Source organism: Muntiacus reevesi, chromosome 9 (genome assembly GCF_963930625.1).
Source record: "Muntiacus reevesi chromosome 9, mMunRee1.1, whole genome shotgun sequence".
In the NCBI taxonomy this organism is placed as follows: domain Eukaryota; kingdom Metazoa; phylum Chordata; class Mammalia; order Artiodactyla; family Cervidae; genus Muntiacus; species Muntiacus reevesi.
The window spans coordinates 26,724,202-26,740,168 of NC_089257.1; the positions used below are offsets into that span (position 1 = coordinate 26,724,202).

General features: G+C 44.1%; 1 protein-coding gene across 1 annotated transcript in view; it reads right to left on the reverse strand.

Moving 5' to 3' along the window:
* The window catches only part of CAT (catalase), a 36,500-nt gene extending 20,848 nt beyond the window's left edge, over positions 1 to 15,652 (reverse strand). Inside the window, exons 1-3 of the mRNA XM_065943904.1 lie at positions 15,494 to 15,652; positions 2,095 to 2,266; positions 782 to 892 (exon numbers count right to left, since the gene is read on the reverse strand). Coding sequence (XP_065799976.1) covers positions 782 to 892; positions 2,095 to 2,266; positions 15,494 to 15,559 — 349 coding nt within the window. The 5' untranslated portion in view covers positions 15,560 to 15,652. The remainder of the gene's footprint in view (positions 1 to 781; positions 893 to 2,094; positions 2,267 to 15,493) is intronic.
* Between the last annotated feature and the right edge of the window lie 315 nt (positions 15,653 to 15,967).

Consider the following 15,967-nt stretch of genomic DNA (forward strand, 5'->3'; position numbering starts at 1 on the left):
ACAGGTAATTAAAATTTAAATTAAAATAAGGGAAGATAGCTTTGTTCAAACAGGTAATTAAAAATTGAAGTAAAATAAGGGAAGAGAATAATTATGAAGATTAAGGCAGTGAACAAAGAGAATAAGCGAGTTGTCAAAATTATGAGGTTAATAATAAGAAAATGAGTCAAGACAAAAATTTTTATCCTTAATTTCATTTCCTTTTGCATTTCACAGTATTATAAAAATGCACAAACACAGACTCATGCAGAGGCAGAATTAATCAGGCATTGTGGTATGCTGAGATGCAATTTGATAGCTCTCACTCTGACTAGCTCTGTAACATGAGAAAAATCACTCTCTCAGAAACAGAAATAACCCCACCATGCAAAGCATTAATACATCTAGAGATTATAAGCAGTATCAGTACAACACTAACCATGGATGGCACAGAGTTAACCCTCAATAAAGGGCAGTTGTTCTCATGGCTATTGAGTAAGACTACCACTTCATGTTCCGTTTGAGGCAACCACTCATAGGAAAAACTCTTTCCAAATGTCACAGAGTTGCAGGCGTCAGCTCTGCATAAGTATGATTTCCTAAGACCTCTCAACAAACAGAATTATAAGTAGCTTTCTACATGTCTTAAAATATTTTTTCTACTCTAAAATGTTGCTATACTTTGGAGAAGTGCCTGTTTCCTTTGTCTAGTAAGTTTTTTCTGGAAACTAAGCTATAAATGCCTCAGATAAAATACAGGGTTGAGTCAAGCACCACCAGTAATGCAAACAGACCAACTTACCAACAGTGGAGAAGCGAACTGCAATGGGCGTTCTCTTTCCCACATGCTCAAACACCTTCGCCTTAGAGTATCTGGTAATGTCATGTGTGACCTCAAAGTAGCCAAAAGCCCCTAAGGAGAAAGCCACAGAAATCAGCATCACAAGACTATCACTCAGGTTGCCAAGCCCTCAATAGGTATCTGGGTGATAAGAGAAGCCGTTGATTTAGCACTGGCCTTCTGGGAGCTTCCAATGATGGGAGAAGGGGAGATCACCAAACATAAAATGATGAGAGCAAAATGCAAAGCCCTACATCACTCAGGGCTAAGCTGAGAGCTACACAGCCGGAGCCCAAGAGGAGTGGAGTGGAGTCAGAAGGAACTAGTCAGGGTTGCCAGAAGAACACAGGGTCTGAGAGGCCCTTCAGGTACAAGTAGGACCTAGGAGAGAAAGAACAGAGAAGAGAGGAGGAGAAAACACACGGAAAGGCTACGCACTTAGGAAGCTCGCCACACAGCCAAACAACAAACCGAACAGTCTATCAAAGACATGACGGAACAGCCCCACAAAAAAAGCTGGAGAAGGTAGAAGAGGAAATAAAGAAATTGAGAAGTCCTAAAGGGGAGTCCAACAAAACTTCTTCCTTTCTATCAAACTTTGTTTTTCCTATTGAGTTGTTTTTTGTTTTTTCAAAGATGCACAATATTTAAGTAATTTATTTATTTACTGGCTATGCCATGTGGCATGTGAGATCTTGGCTCCCCAACCAGGGATGGAACCCAGACCTCCTGCATTGGAAGCTTGGAGTCCTAACTACTGGACTGCCAGGGAAGTCCCTCCTTTTGAGTTTTTAGCTTTCTTTTAAATACCATCTACATCTTTTGTTTCTGTAATAAAAGCAAGATAAAAGTTTTACAGAAGTTTTGGACAAAATGGAAAAACCACTACAAACCCAGCACATTCACACGACTGTCATTGACTTTGCAGTTAATTCCAGTATTTATCCAGCTAGGTGCACCATCTTAATCCAGTTATAATTACAGTATGTCTATGTCTGTATTTCCATATTTTTCACTCTTTACTAAACTGCATAATGGACTAAAAGGAAGATTACTTTTGTTTTCAGCAAAATTAAGTATTTTACACGGAAGGCACAATCCAGGGAAATAACCATCATTTAATTACTGACTCCTCTATTGATGGACATTTTTGCCTTTCTCCAAGGAACGGAAAGTTGGCACTTCTCTTAAAGGAACTCTGACCGTTTGAGAAGTAATTTTTAACCCAGGTGTTGTGAAACAGTCCTTTCACAGCAAATGAACACAGGTCTCACCTGCTCCTTTGGCGTGCACAACTCTCTCAGGAATTCTCTCCCGGTCAAAGTGAGCCATTTCGTCAGTGAAAACCACATCCTGAACAAGAAGGGGCCCTCGGGGTCCTACCGTAAGGATATTGAGTTTGTCTCCTACTGGATTACCGGCTCCAGTGGTCAGGACATCAGGTTTCTAAGTGAACAGGAGAGGAAAAGAGTGCAAGAGAGTCAACACCATCACACCCTCCATTTCCACCATCACAGGGCATATCATTTTGCATCTTTAACTTTAAGAGTTTAAATTTAAACTCTTTTTAAATTTCCTGTGTGAAAAGTACTGAAATCTTACAAACTATGCCGTTGCCAGAAATTTGTAACTGGGTCGCAGACATCCTAAGAAATGCTAAGAAATCTGCTCTCAGGAGCAGGACGATGTCTAGATTACTTACCAACTTGCTCCCCCTCTGTTCTAGGTATAGCCACCAGGCTCCACACAGGAAACCCCAGGCAGAGGTCCCCCTAAAAGGGATTATATGTCACATGCATTTAACATTGAATGTCCAAACTCATAATGAGAGATGGTCCCCGGGGAAGCTATGGATCCAGCTGCCTTACACAGATTTTCCAAATGCTTCCTGACCACCGGACACGTGTACAGTGCGCTCATTTCTCTCAAGCAGTCTGTACCAGCCATTCGCAGCATCTCTTCTCAATTCCAAAAACAGTTAGCGCCTTTTGTCATCACCGAAAATAAAGTTACTGGTAAGATGGATTACAGTATTAATTTTCTAAAGATGCCAAATGTCTATGAGATGAGATAGGTTGTTTTACTGTAATCAAAAATTAGATCCACCCAATTTTCCCATTTCTGCTACATCAGGAGCCCTTCAGCTGTCCCTTCTCTAGGATGGGAGCAGTGTTTTTAAGCCTCACATGATCCCGGGCAGCTTCATCTTGCTCCATGGTCACATGCTGCTTTTGACAGCAGCCAACTGCCTCTCCCATGATCTTCCCCAACCCTCCCCTGGCTACTAGCAAGTTAGTCAATTTTTCATCTACAGAAAAAAAAAAAAAGAAAAAGAGAGAGAAAAGGCAGAGGAGGTGGGCTGGTGTCGGGCGGCAGGAGGACTTCCCATAAAGGAGGAAAGGAGAAGAGTATGTGAGAGGAAGGACATCAAGCTCGGTGAAAGGAACGGTGAACAGGTCAGAGGGTCATTTCCATCTTTGCATCCCTAATAGGAAGGCGCTGCTGCTGAGAAACTAACGAGACCACATCCCAAGACTCCTCCTCAGGACCAGGTCAGGGTGATAAGTCAAGAATAAAAACTATACCCAGAGGAGGCACATGCAGAGCCAGCGGGATGAGGGGATGAGCGAGTTGAAGGACTAAAGAACGAGATGGCCTCGCCTTGTGACAATGAATCATGGAATCTGAGGGTGGCAATGCTGGAACGCTGCCATCACTGGGCCTCCTGCCCACCCAATGTAGGAATCTCCTCCATGACATCCAGCCCCCCGAGAAATGAAACCTGGGTTTCATTCACTAACATTCAGCATCTCTTCTAATTCCCTGGTCTAATAGATCAACTCTCCTCTCTTTTAACACCTTTCCAAGCCAATGGATATGCAATTTGTCTTTAAAACAAGTGTGGCAGGAAAAGCTTCAAACAGTCAGCAAGATAGAATGGAGGCCATGGTCAAAGATCAGGGAGGAAAAGTCCCCTGACTTCAGGCAGTTTAGGGCAATCAAAAAAGAGATACTGAATTTAAACAAAGACAGAGTGTTCACTAGATGAAAAGAAGGACACAGTATATTCACTGAGATGGTGAGAATTAACAGAGAGTTAACGCAATGAAGCTTTACTAAATAAAGTGAAGCTGAGAAATGGACCATCAAAAGCAAAATTTTAAAAGTCGTTTCTGAAAAAAAGCCAGTTCCATGCAGTGAGCACTGCAATTAACCCCAGAATAGATATAATTTGTTTTGATTTTTGTTTAAATCAAACTTCCAGCATCCTCAAACATTTAGAATAATTTTGAACCTGATGCTACGAAAGATTGAAGGCAGGAGGAAAAGGGGAGGACAGAGGGTGAGACGGTTGGATGGCATCACCAACCCGATGGAGATGAGTTTGAACAAGCTCCTGGAGTTGGTGATGGACAGGGAAGCCTGGCATGCTGCAGTCCGTGGGGCTGCAAAGAGTCGAACATGACTGACGATTGAACTGAACTGAACTTGAAGTAGAAAGCAGTGAAAACCAGCCCTCCTGGGCTACAAGCAATGACAAAAATGTCCCAGAACAGCAAGACCTGGAAGATAGTACCTGTTTAGACGAGTACGGTCAGATGAAGCCACTCCCCACACGTGCTGAGAAAGGCAGAGGTGATGACAGGGGAGGGGAGTCGTAAAGGAAAAAGAGACGAAAAATGAAAAGCCTACCAATGGCAGAGGCAGCAACCGTCCGGCAGTGGTGATGAGAGCAACGGGTCGGCGGACTTCAGCCAGAGGCCGGGAAAGACAGGACAGGAGGGAAAAAGAAGTGGGAGCTTGTCTGTCGGTCAAGGACATAAAAAGCAGCCACAGCGCACAGGGTCCCATCAGAAGTTCAACAGTCCCAAGGCGGACCCCTCTGCAGGCTGGATGGTAGGGGCGGAGCAGTAGGGGAGTGGATTTAGCACAAGGGCCCCTCAGGTGGCTCATTTCAAGTCACTCATTCACCAGCCATGGTCCCTGTCCTCCCGGTCCCCACAGACCACAAAGCCTGGCAGGATGTCTCCCTGTGACCTGCACACACAAGGGTAGAGGTCTGCCCACTCGGAAGAGGGTAGACAGAGGGCTCCTGAGGACAGTGAGTGCCAGTAAAACCATAATATAACCACACCCTATAGCCTGTGCCCCTGTTTTTCACAAGCATCAAACAAAAGAAACAACATCCAGTGACGCAAGTTCTGGGCTTCCTCTAGGGATATGATGGAGGGTGGTTACCAGTGGTCCAAAGCTAAGCAGAAAGGACAAACACACAGAGTCAGTACAGCTGATGGAACTGTACCTAGTTTCTCATTTCCCTTTGTAACTACCACTTCTCGAGCACTTGCCACATGCAAGGCTTTTTTTTCTAGCTATCTTCATTCAAGCCTCCCAACAACCCGTGAGATGAATGTCATGACCTGTTTAGTGGTCGATGCCACATGCTCAGATTATTTAACTTTACGCAGATTTCTGTGTGGCAGCACACGTGAAAAGTATGGAAGGGCAAAGATGTGTCTGCCAACTTGCTCGTTATAGGGTGTTTTTTTTTAATTGTTTGGCCACTCCCCGTGACATGTGGCATCTCAGTTCCCCAACAGGGACTGAACCTGTGCCCCCTGCATCAGAAGCGAGGCGTCTTAACCACTGGATTGCCAGGGAAGGGCCTATTTTGTTTAACTCAGTGCAAGATCACTTTAGAACTAGACTTTTTTTAAGGACAGAAGAGCTCTTCTGTTGCTAGATAATTCTAAGAGCTCCCGCTCTGGGAAAGCAGCATCAGTACCTGTTGATGTGTTTAACATCTTTCTGGCTGCCAATTCTTCATGACAATTGTACATGCTTCTCCTGGACCACTCTTCCTGCCCCGCCCATGGCACCCCACAAGCTGGGCCGAGGGCATCCTCCCTCAGCCCCACAGAACCGATAATCTCATCGCCTTAGTGCTTTATGGTTTTTTCTCTCGAGACTGTATACTCTTTCTGCATCTAGAGCCCTGCCACAAGTGCACAACCAAGGCTGAGGATTCAACAAGGGAATGAATAAAACTATGGACCGCTGTGAAATGGCCAAGAAAGATTATTTCTAAAAAGGAGGAGGAGGTAACAAGGGCCTACACGTCTCCCTGCACCTTCCCTCCAAAAGACAAAAGGGAAATATCTGAACTTATAGCTTCAAATTCTTTTCTTATTAATTTTTTATTTATTTTTATTTTAGGTGATGCTGGGTTTTCACTGCTGTGCAGGGCCTTTCTCTAGCTGTGGCAAGTGGGGGCTACTCTCTAGTTGTGGTACGTAGGCTTCTCTAGGTAGAGAAAGGTCTCTAGGCATTCAGACTTCAGGAGTGGTGACATAAAGGCTTATCTGCCTCGTTGCACGTAGAATCTTCCTGGATGAGGGATGGAAGCCACGTCCTCTGTCTTGGCAGGTGGATTCCTAACCACTGGACCACCAGGGAAGTCCTGTAACTTCAAATTCTGATGAGAAACCATTAAAGAACCTTGTCATAAAAACTGCTGCAGCAATCGGCAAGAAATACTTTGGCCTGGTTTAAAGGCCAGCACCATGATTAGAGAGAGAGGCTCAAGATTAAAGTGAAATTCCACTTTGGCTTTGCTGTTTGTATTTTTTGGCTCAAACTAAGACAGGATGAAGAAATTTTCCTGGGAGGGGTCAAGATGGCTTTCTCTGGTGAAATATTTTGTCAACAAAGTTCCCCCTGGTAAGCGCCCTCCGCTCACAGAATTTCCAAGAACTCGCTATCGTAGCCTTCTTTTTTTTTAAATGAAAAAGAAGAAAAATAAAATGAACAAGAGGGGTCATACAAACTGTCCCCAGCTTTCAATCCCAATAGAGTCATAATGTCAGCTTTATATTCTCAGAGATCAGTACAGAATATACCTAGCATTTTCTAGCAAATCACTGCCTACAAAGCACCCCGTTCAAAAAACCAAAGACTGCCTTGGTCCTCGAGTTTCCTGGTGGGGGGAGTTGGGGTGACAGTGGGGTGGTGTTCCAGGCCCCCTGCCCTGATGCACAGAAGCAGGGAGACTTCCCCTTGTGGGGCAGTTTGGGAAAGGGACTCAGGCCTACCCAGGGCCCCACGCTCTCCCCTTTGGAAGCCAGTGGCCACATGCATCATCTACCCCTCTGGTAGTCTCCAGAGTTGCCTAAACACAGGGTGTAAATAAATTCAAATCAGGGGAGCAGTCTCAGCAGGCCCTCTTTGCCAAAACTCCTAAGCCATATTCTCCAGTTAAGCCTCAGCTTATAATGAAGATGACGCCTGCATCTCCTGTCATCCCACTGATTCTTTCCTTGCCTCTCTCTGTTTAGGTGTGAAAGGCCTTATTAGACACACTCAAGCTTCAGAACAACAAACATCAGCTTGCTCTGCGGGCACTGTTCTACATTCTACTCAGGTTATCACATTTAGTCCACCTCTCCAAGGTAAGGACTGTGATAATCTCCACTATACAGCAGAGGAAACTGAGGCATGGAGAAGTTATACAACCGGCTCAAAGTTACCCACCTAAAATGGGGCAGAAGCAGAGTTTGAACCCAAGCAGACTCAAACACCCAAATCTACAGCACACACTACAGCGCCTCTCAGAACAGCACAGCTCACATCTCCTGCACATACCCTACAGGCTGGGTAATGGACATGTGTTAGTTTACACACATGTTTCATATAAATTAATTCTCACAGCAATACTGCAAGGTACGGAGAATTATTATCCCATTTTCAATATGGGAAACCAAAGGGGAGGGAGGTGAGGTAACCTGCCCAGCGGTCAAGCCTCAAGTTAAACCCTGTTTGATTGTAAAGCTTGACCCCTCACTGATTCACTAAATCACTGTAAACTTCATTTAAAACCACCCTAAGGAAGAGACAGATGGACTTAAGAGACATATCAATCAATGCCGTGTGTGAACCTTATTTGCATCTAGATTTGAACAAAGTGTTAAAAAAAAGAGAGAGAGATAGACAATGTCAGGGATCCTCAAGACCTCCCCTGGGTGGTGATCCTCTAGAACTCACAGAACTTAGCATCTCGCTATCCTCAGGCCATAATTCATTACGGCATTTAGATACGAAACAAAATAAGCAAGGAGAAAAGGCTCCTTAAGTCAGAGGAAACCAGCAGAAGTTTTCAAGAGTTCTCTCCCAGTGGAGCCACACAAGACACGTCTAACTCCCCCAGCAAGTCGTGGCAACTCACATGAACTGCTGTTCTGTAGGGGAGCTCGTTAGCGGGGAGAGTCGGTGGGACAAAAATTCATTATTGAAGCTGACAGACAAAAGCTTGGAGCTTCATTATACCATCTTTCCTTCATTATACCATCAAACCAGCTCTGGTTTGAAATTTTCCACAATATAAAGTGTGGGTTGTTTTTTGTTTTTCTGTTTTTATATGAAGAATCAAAGCAATGTTGTAGAAAAGAAACAAGGGAGAAGTTGAAACAAGGGACAGAAATAGAGGGCTGCATCACACATGAGTGGTTACCCTGGGCAGGCTCTGTGTTAAATACTCTTCTACATGAACACATTCGGTCAAGACAAAGAACAGGCAAGTTCAGTATGGTACTCAAAATATACAACTGACCAGCTGATTAACGCTGGCTTCTTCCTGTTGGTGATTTAGTCACTAAGTCGTCTCTGACTCTTGCAACCCTGCAACGGCAGCCCAGCAGGCTGTTCACGGGATTTTCCAAGAACACTGGAGTGGGCTGCCATTCCCTTCTCCAGGGGATCTTCCCAACCCACGAATCAAACCCATGTCTCCTGCATTACAGGCAGATTTTTTACTGAGCCACAGGTTCCTGCCCAGAGAGGACTTATTGTCACTAGAAAACATGGAGAATCCTAACTTCCATGCAGGTCATTTACTCCCAAATTCTGAATTCAATAGGATGTGCTTTTTTTTTTTTTTTGTCTTAAAACATCAGAAGCATTAGAGAGTGACTCACCTCAATACCACATCACACTGAGGAGGTTCTCTAGCACAAAAATCAGTGAACTCACAACAACACTGGGAAACGTTTCTGACTGCCTTAAAGACTAAAAACTATGCTTTCTGGGCTCCAAGTGGCAACTTCATCACCAGGATATACTTCATCTTGTAAGCTGACTTCACCATGATTAAGCTACCAGGTGCCTCAGTATAAGTCAAGAACTGTTGGTCATTCTAAGTGCAAGAGGCAAGAATGAGTTCTTGTCCTACTTTACTCATTGTCTAAGTTATTCTATACCAGTCACCTCTAGAAGTGCCATTCAATAAAAAACGGAATAATATATAATGGAAAAAAATCAAATTCAATAAATTTAAGAAAAAATCAAAATGTGTTCTTCATTAAGAACCAAATGGGCCCTGTTGGTACTAAACAAAGTATACTAAAAAGTGTCAGCGAGAGTGACAATAGGCATCTCAACACTGTGCTAACTGCTAAAGAATATGGCCTCGGGCTGACAACAATGCACTGGGCAAGGAACAATAAGATCTCACAGGCAAGCAAAGAATTGCCCGTCCCTGGTAGCTCAGATGGTAAAGAATCTACCTGCAATTCAGGAGACCTGGGTTCGATCCTTGGGTTAGGAAGATCCCCTGGAGAAGGGAATGGCAGCCCACTCCAGTATTCTTGCCTGGAGAATTCTATAGACAGATCATGGACTCGCAAGGAGTCAGACAAGACTAAGCGACTTTCATAAACAAGGCCATTGGTGTCAAAGTGAACCCTGTGAAGGCAGAGGGAGCAAATGCCTGAAGAAAATTAAAAAATGATTCCAAGGATCCCAGGGAAGACAACGAGTGGGTAGTTCTTTTGTTCTTTTTTGTAGATATTAATCCAACTTTATCAGTAATCACTTTTTTTTTAAGTAGGTCTGGATGAGCTCTATCAGTTGTTTTTTTTTAAAAAACAAAATTTATTGAAACAGCTGATTTACAGTGTTGTGTTAGTTTCAGGTATATAGCAAAGTGATCCAGATAGATATTTTAGATTCCTTTCCATTAATCATTATTACATGAAACTGTGTATAGTTCCCTTATGCTGTAAGGTAGGTTCTTGTTGGTTACCTGTTTTATTTACAGTAGTGTGTATATGTAATCCCAAACTCCCTATTTATCCCTCCCCCACTACTTTCCCCTTTGTTAACCATAAATTTGCTTTCTATGTCTGTGAGTCTATTACTGTTTTGTAAATAAGTTCATCTGTATCATTTATTTTTAGATTCTAGTGGACAGTTTTTATTCCAGGAAAAAAAAAAAAAAAAGTTGCCTTTTACAAGGAAGTTAAATGTCAGACTTCAAGGTCACATGGTTGGACCGTTAAGCACAGACTGATTGAACACACCTCCTCCCTCACCCTAATGGGAAATGTTTACTTTTCAAGCAAGGTTCTTTTGTATTATTTTGTACAAGAGGAAACATGTCCCAGTGGCTGCTCACATTTTTTTCTTTTCTTCTTGGCGAGCTGTCTATGTTTCCAGACATGGTCAAAATACATTGCTACTGGTTTTCAATAATCAGCAAACAATTAGAATAATCCTACTGAGAATAAAGCCTTGAAAATACACGGAAGAGCTACTGAAAAAGAGGTTTTCTCTGTCTTGAAAATGACTTTACTAAATAAGTCTGACAGCACTAAGAATTGCTCTAGCCTTTAATTTAAAAAAAAAAAGTAGGGAGTAAGAGGAGAGAAAGGCTCAAAAAACGAAGGATGACTGATCCACTAAGTAAAAGATTCCTTTACTCTTAGCAGTAGAAACTACAGCAGTCACAGTGCTAGAAAGAAAATGAACAAAAAAGGTGGTTTCCACAAGAAATGAAAACACATGTGCACAAGAAGTTATTCAGTCACCTCTTCTCCAGCCCCCTGAATGTTGGCAATGTTATGTCACTGTAGCTATTACCAAGTTTACCCTAAAAAAATACATAAACCCTCAAAGGTTCTGTCTTATGACTCATTGACAGGAATGGATGGTCTAAAACCCAACTTCTCTTCCAAGTAATAAGGAACTGTTTAAAAAGGTAAGGCTCGAAATGCTCAAATTCTCCAGTTTTTAAGGGATCAGAGGCTACTAATTACCTTAAGTTTCCCACAGGAAGAACCAATGGCATTCTAAGCAATAAACAAAGTTTCCATCAAGTTCCATTCAGAGGGACTGGAAATACCTGGAGAATCACCTCCCTCCCCTAAACCTACTTTGAGCGAAAGAAAAATAAAGATTTTTAAGAAGATTGAAGTCATACCTATGAATGTATTTGTCATTCGCTTATTAAATTTCACAAAAGTCTCAATTCACTTGTCAGCAACGAAACATGCCCACAAGGAGAGACGCCCCATAAATTGTCTTCATGCTGGCTGACCTGGGTTCCAAAGGAGGAGACGCCCAGCACGACATTCAGCATCGGTTTTTGAGGGAGGAGACTGCAGACTGCCCTCCAGCAGCAGTTCCATAACTTAAAGTGCTCACAGTCCAGAACAAATACAAACAAAGTGGGTGGTGGAAGGCAAGGTACTGATGCAGACCTGCCCACTTATTTTTTAAAAAAGCACTTGCCAAGCAAATGAAGATTTGAAAAAAATAAATACTACACTTTACTGTCATAAATTTCTAACAGAAAGAATATTTTAAAAGTCCAACATACCCTTTTAAAAGAGATTATGCCTGTTTGCCCATCACCACATCAGAAGAAAACGGCTAGAGAGATTGTCACCACATGGAAAGGATGTTTGGACCCAATGTAGAAGGGTTGGCGACCTGGGTGCAGAGGGAGACTGTCATCCAGCCTCGCTCACAGTGGGTGCAGCCATGTGACAGGGTTCTAGACAAAGGAGAGCAGGTAGAAGTGACATACACCACTTCCAGCCTGGCGTCTAAACCTCCCACATACTCTCCTCCATGTTCTTAATTGTCTGTGACTAGACAGTGGTGTGGAGGGCAACATTAAGACACCATGTATTGACACAGAAGAAGCCTCCTTCAGCCTGCAGCCTTGCGTAACTGTGGGCTGCCGAGGACTCACTACCTCCTCCTTCAACCTCAATCCATTTTGGCTGATCATGTGAGAGAGAAATAAACTTCTAATATGTTTATGCCATTATACACTTTGGGATGTATTATTACAGCACATAGCCCATGCGTGACTGTACTTAAAACATGGGCTATGAATCAAGGATAGTAAAACAAACAATCCAATGTTTTAAAGGACAAAAGATCTGAACAAAATCTATTAAAGAAATACATATGTGTGTGTTAGTCAGTCATGTCTGACTCTTTCCGATCCTGTGGACTGTAGCCTGCTAGACTCTTCTGTCCATGAATTCTCCAGGCAAGAATACTGAAGTGGGTTGTCCTTTCCTCCTCCAGGGGATCTTCCTGACCCAGGGATTGAACCCAGATCTCCTGCACTGCAGGCAGATTCTTTAGCATCTGAGCCACCAAGGAAGAAATACTGTATACCAATGGTCAAATATGCACATGAAAAGATGCATCACTGGTCATCAGGGCAATGCAAATATCACTTCTTATTCACCGGAAAGGCTAAACTTAAAAGAACGACAAGCCCAAAGGATGGCAGGATGTGGACCAATGTAACTCTCAAACACTGTTGATAGAAGTGTAAAATGGTAAACCACATCAGAAGAAGGCTTAGGAATTTCTCATAAGACATTCATTTACCTTATTTACTTACTCGGCAATTCTTTTCACAGGCATGTTTTAAGAGAAATAAAAGCATATGTGCACAAAAAGACTTGTATAAGACTCTTTATAGAAACTTAATTCATAATAGCCACACACTGGGAATAGTCTAGGTGCCCAACAACGGGATAAGGGCACGGTGCTCTAATCAGACAACAGACTACTACTAGTAGTACTAGTATTACTACTACTCAGCAATACATGCAATGACAGGAATGAATCCTAAAACATTTTTTTTTAATCTTAAAACATATTTGCTGAATGAAATCAGCATTACACAAAAAGTACCTAAATCAACAGTTAAAAAGCAAAATCATCAGTGGTTGCCTGGAGCAGGACTGCAGGAGGAGCAGGGAAAGATGGGAAACAGCATGAGGGAACATTCCAGGGTGATGACAATCTTCTACATCTTGATAAAAGAACCGGATTTGCAGGTGTTTATATGTATCCAAAAGCACAGATTGGTGCACTTCATATTGGGATATTTTCGTGTATAAATTTTGCCTTAAAAACATAAATAAACAATGAATTCTGGTAATTTGCATCAAGTCTATTGATGTCTACAACATACTCTGAAGTGCCCCTCCAAAACATAGGTCAAGGGATGTATGAAGGGACAGACAGATATGGAATTACATGTTAAAAGAAATTTTAAAAAATGTGGTGGGTATATAGGCATACACTAGACAATTTTTCTCCCTTTTCTGAATGTTTGAAAATTTTCCAAACAAAGCATTGGAAAATTACAAAGAGTATGTGACACATGCAAAATTCCTTTGGGAAGCGGGCAGTCTCCTCATAAAAAATAAGCTGTTTTCACTCAGAGCAGCTCAAGTAAGGACAAACAAGACACCACCATGACCGCCAATCAGGCCAGTGTGAACAGTGCACTGAGAGGCATGGGCAGAGGAGACAGAAGTATTTCAACCAGGCGTCGCCAGATTACAGATGTGCTTTGCAGGCCAGCTGCTTCTCACATGGGTGACCACGTAGGGCGAGTCACCAGCAAGATCTTAATGATTTAACAACAGTTACTGATTCTCCCAGTGACAAGGCAAGCTAGTCTCAAGGGAGTCCTTTCAAAAGAATGAATTTTGTTTTATGAGAAACTCATTTGCCCATATTTGTTCCAATTCACCAAGTATTCATGAAAGCTTCCCTGTGAACCAAGATGCAGCAACCACGGGGTATACAGAGAGTCCTGGCTCCAGGAGGCAGAGTTCTAATCTTGACTCTGCCACTGACTAGCCACTTGTCCTTGACTGATAGGATGCTAAGTCTCTCTGGTTCATTTTGACTGAGAACTCAAGAAAAGCCAAATACCCTAGTAGCACATAATAAGGAACAAAATGAGAAAAGAGATTTTCCAGGCCCTCTAAAGAGATTGGCAGCCTTCTCACAAACAGGGAACGACAAAGCAATCCATGAGCACTCAGCATTAATACTAGCTCATGAACACTAACCCGGCTTTAAGGAAGAGCAGTAACCAAGTACTCTGTCACTACCTAGACGGGTGGCATGAGGTGGGAGGGAGGCTCAGGAAGGGAGGGACATATGTTTGCCTATGGCTGATTCATGTTGATGTATGGTAGAAACCAACACAATATTGTAAAGCAATTAGCCTCCAGTTAAAAATAAATTTTAAAAAGAAGAAAAAGCACTAGACAAGATGAGGAAAGCATGACTCTAGTCCTCTCTCTGCCATTAACCAGCCGCCATGGGAACTGGCCAAGTCCCAAAGACTCTCTAGGCCAATCTGACAAAAGAAGACTCAAAACAGAAGTGCTCCCATCCCACCCAACCTGCTCAGAGATGCCCTTTAATGCTCTTCATCCTAGGGGTACAGGCCAGGAATGACTGGCCAACCACTCCTGGGCTGAATTCCTACTCAGCTGTAAAGTTCTCGTTCAGATGTCACCTGCTTTGAGAAGCCTGCCAACAGGGTCAGTCACTCCCCTTACACTCAGCAGATAACCTGTATTAGTGCCCTGGCCACGTTGGAAGGTAACCATCTATTTACCTGTCTTGACTCTCAAACTTGACTTTGAGCTTTCGGCCTCACTGGAATTTGTTCCACTTGCCCCAGTGCTGTGCCTAGCACATGCTGGCACTCAAAGTATAGGTGTAAATAAATGTATTAATTAATCACTAAGGTCACTTCTAGCTCTAAAATGCTAGACGATGTTTTTAAGTGCAAAAGAAATCATGGGTGTACAAATCTTTTTATTTAGCTGTTTAACGCTGTATGTGTGCTTCCCTGGAGGCTCAGATGGTAAAGAATCTGACTGCAACACGAGAGACCTGGGTTCCACCCCTGAGTTGGGAAGATCCCCTGGAGAAGGGAATGGCAACCCACTCCAGCATTCTTGCCTGGACAATCCATGGAGAGAGCAGTCTGGTGGGCTATAGTTCATGGGGTTACAGAGAATCGGACACGATTGAGCAACTAACACATAAACAATGCTTTATGTTCAGTGCTGGGGACATGGAGATGATAAAACACGTTTCCTGCCCCCAAGACACCCTCCACCCCAAATACGAATGCTGGTAGTTATTGTTTGAGCGAGGGCAAAGCTAGAGCCTGCTCCCACTTCCCCCGTCACTTCCTTTCTTGCAGCTGCAGCTCTCTGCCTCTTTCCCCATAAGCCTTCACTGCTGCCTCAAACTGCGACCTCTGTCCCAGCTGGCAAAGGTGCAAAAATGTAAGCCAACCACCCACGACCTGCAGACTACCACAAACCCTGCAGGACCGCTGCCCTCGGGCCCAGAACCCTCTCCCCTCCCGCCCGCGAATGTAACAGTCCAACCAGACCGAGAGGAAGCGCACGCACACCCCTAGCCCCCCGCGATCGGTGGTACAGCCCTCCCTCCCCGGAACCTCCGCGCTGGGGCGGCAGGGGCCGTTACTCGAGGACACCCAGCTCCCTACGCGGACCGCAGGGCCGGCTCGGAGAGCGCAGGGTGTACCTGCGCGGCCCTCTCCTCCTTCCAGTGTTTCATCTGGTCGCTGGCTGGATCCCGGTTGTCCGCCATGGTGTCTGAGTGGCGCTGCAGAACTTTGCAAGTGGGCTCGGCTCACGCGTCTCCAGCGCGGCAGCTAAAATAGGCGACTTCAGACTCCGCCACTCAGCTCCGCCCCCCTCGTTCCGCCCCCCTCGTTCCACCCCCTCGGCAGGGCCGCCACCTGATTGGCCGGTTGAGCTCCAGGCGGAATGGGATTGGAAGCCAAGTAGGGGCGGGGCTGAGGGGCAGGGACTCCGAGAGAGGAGAGGCTGGGGAGAGATAGGCAAAGGAGCGGCTCCTCGGCACCTCCGCACCTCCGACCCGCAAACCAGATTAACTAATTTAGGGTTGGACCCCGCGTACCCCGATGTGACTGTCTCCTCGGCTTATCAGTATCCTTCAGGGTGCCCTGGGAGGTGGCGGTTGGTGGCCTGCCAG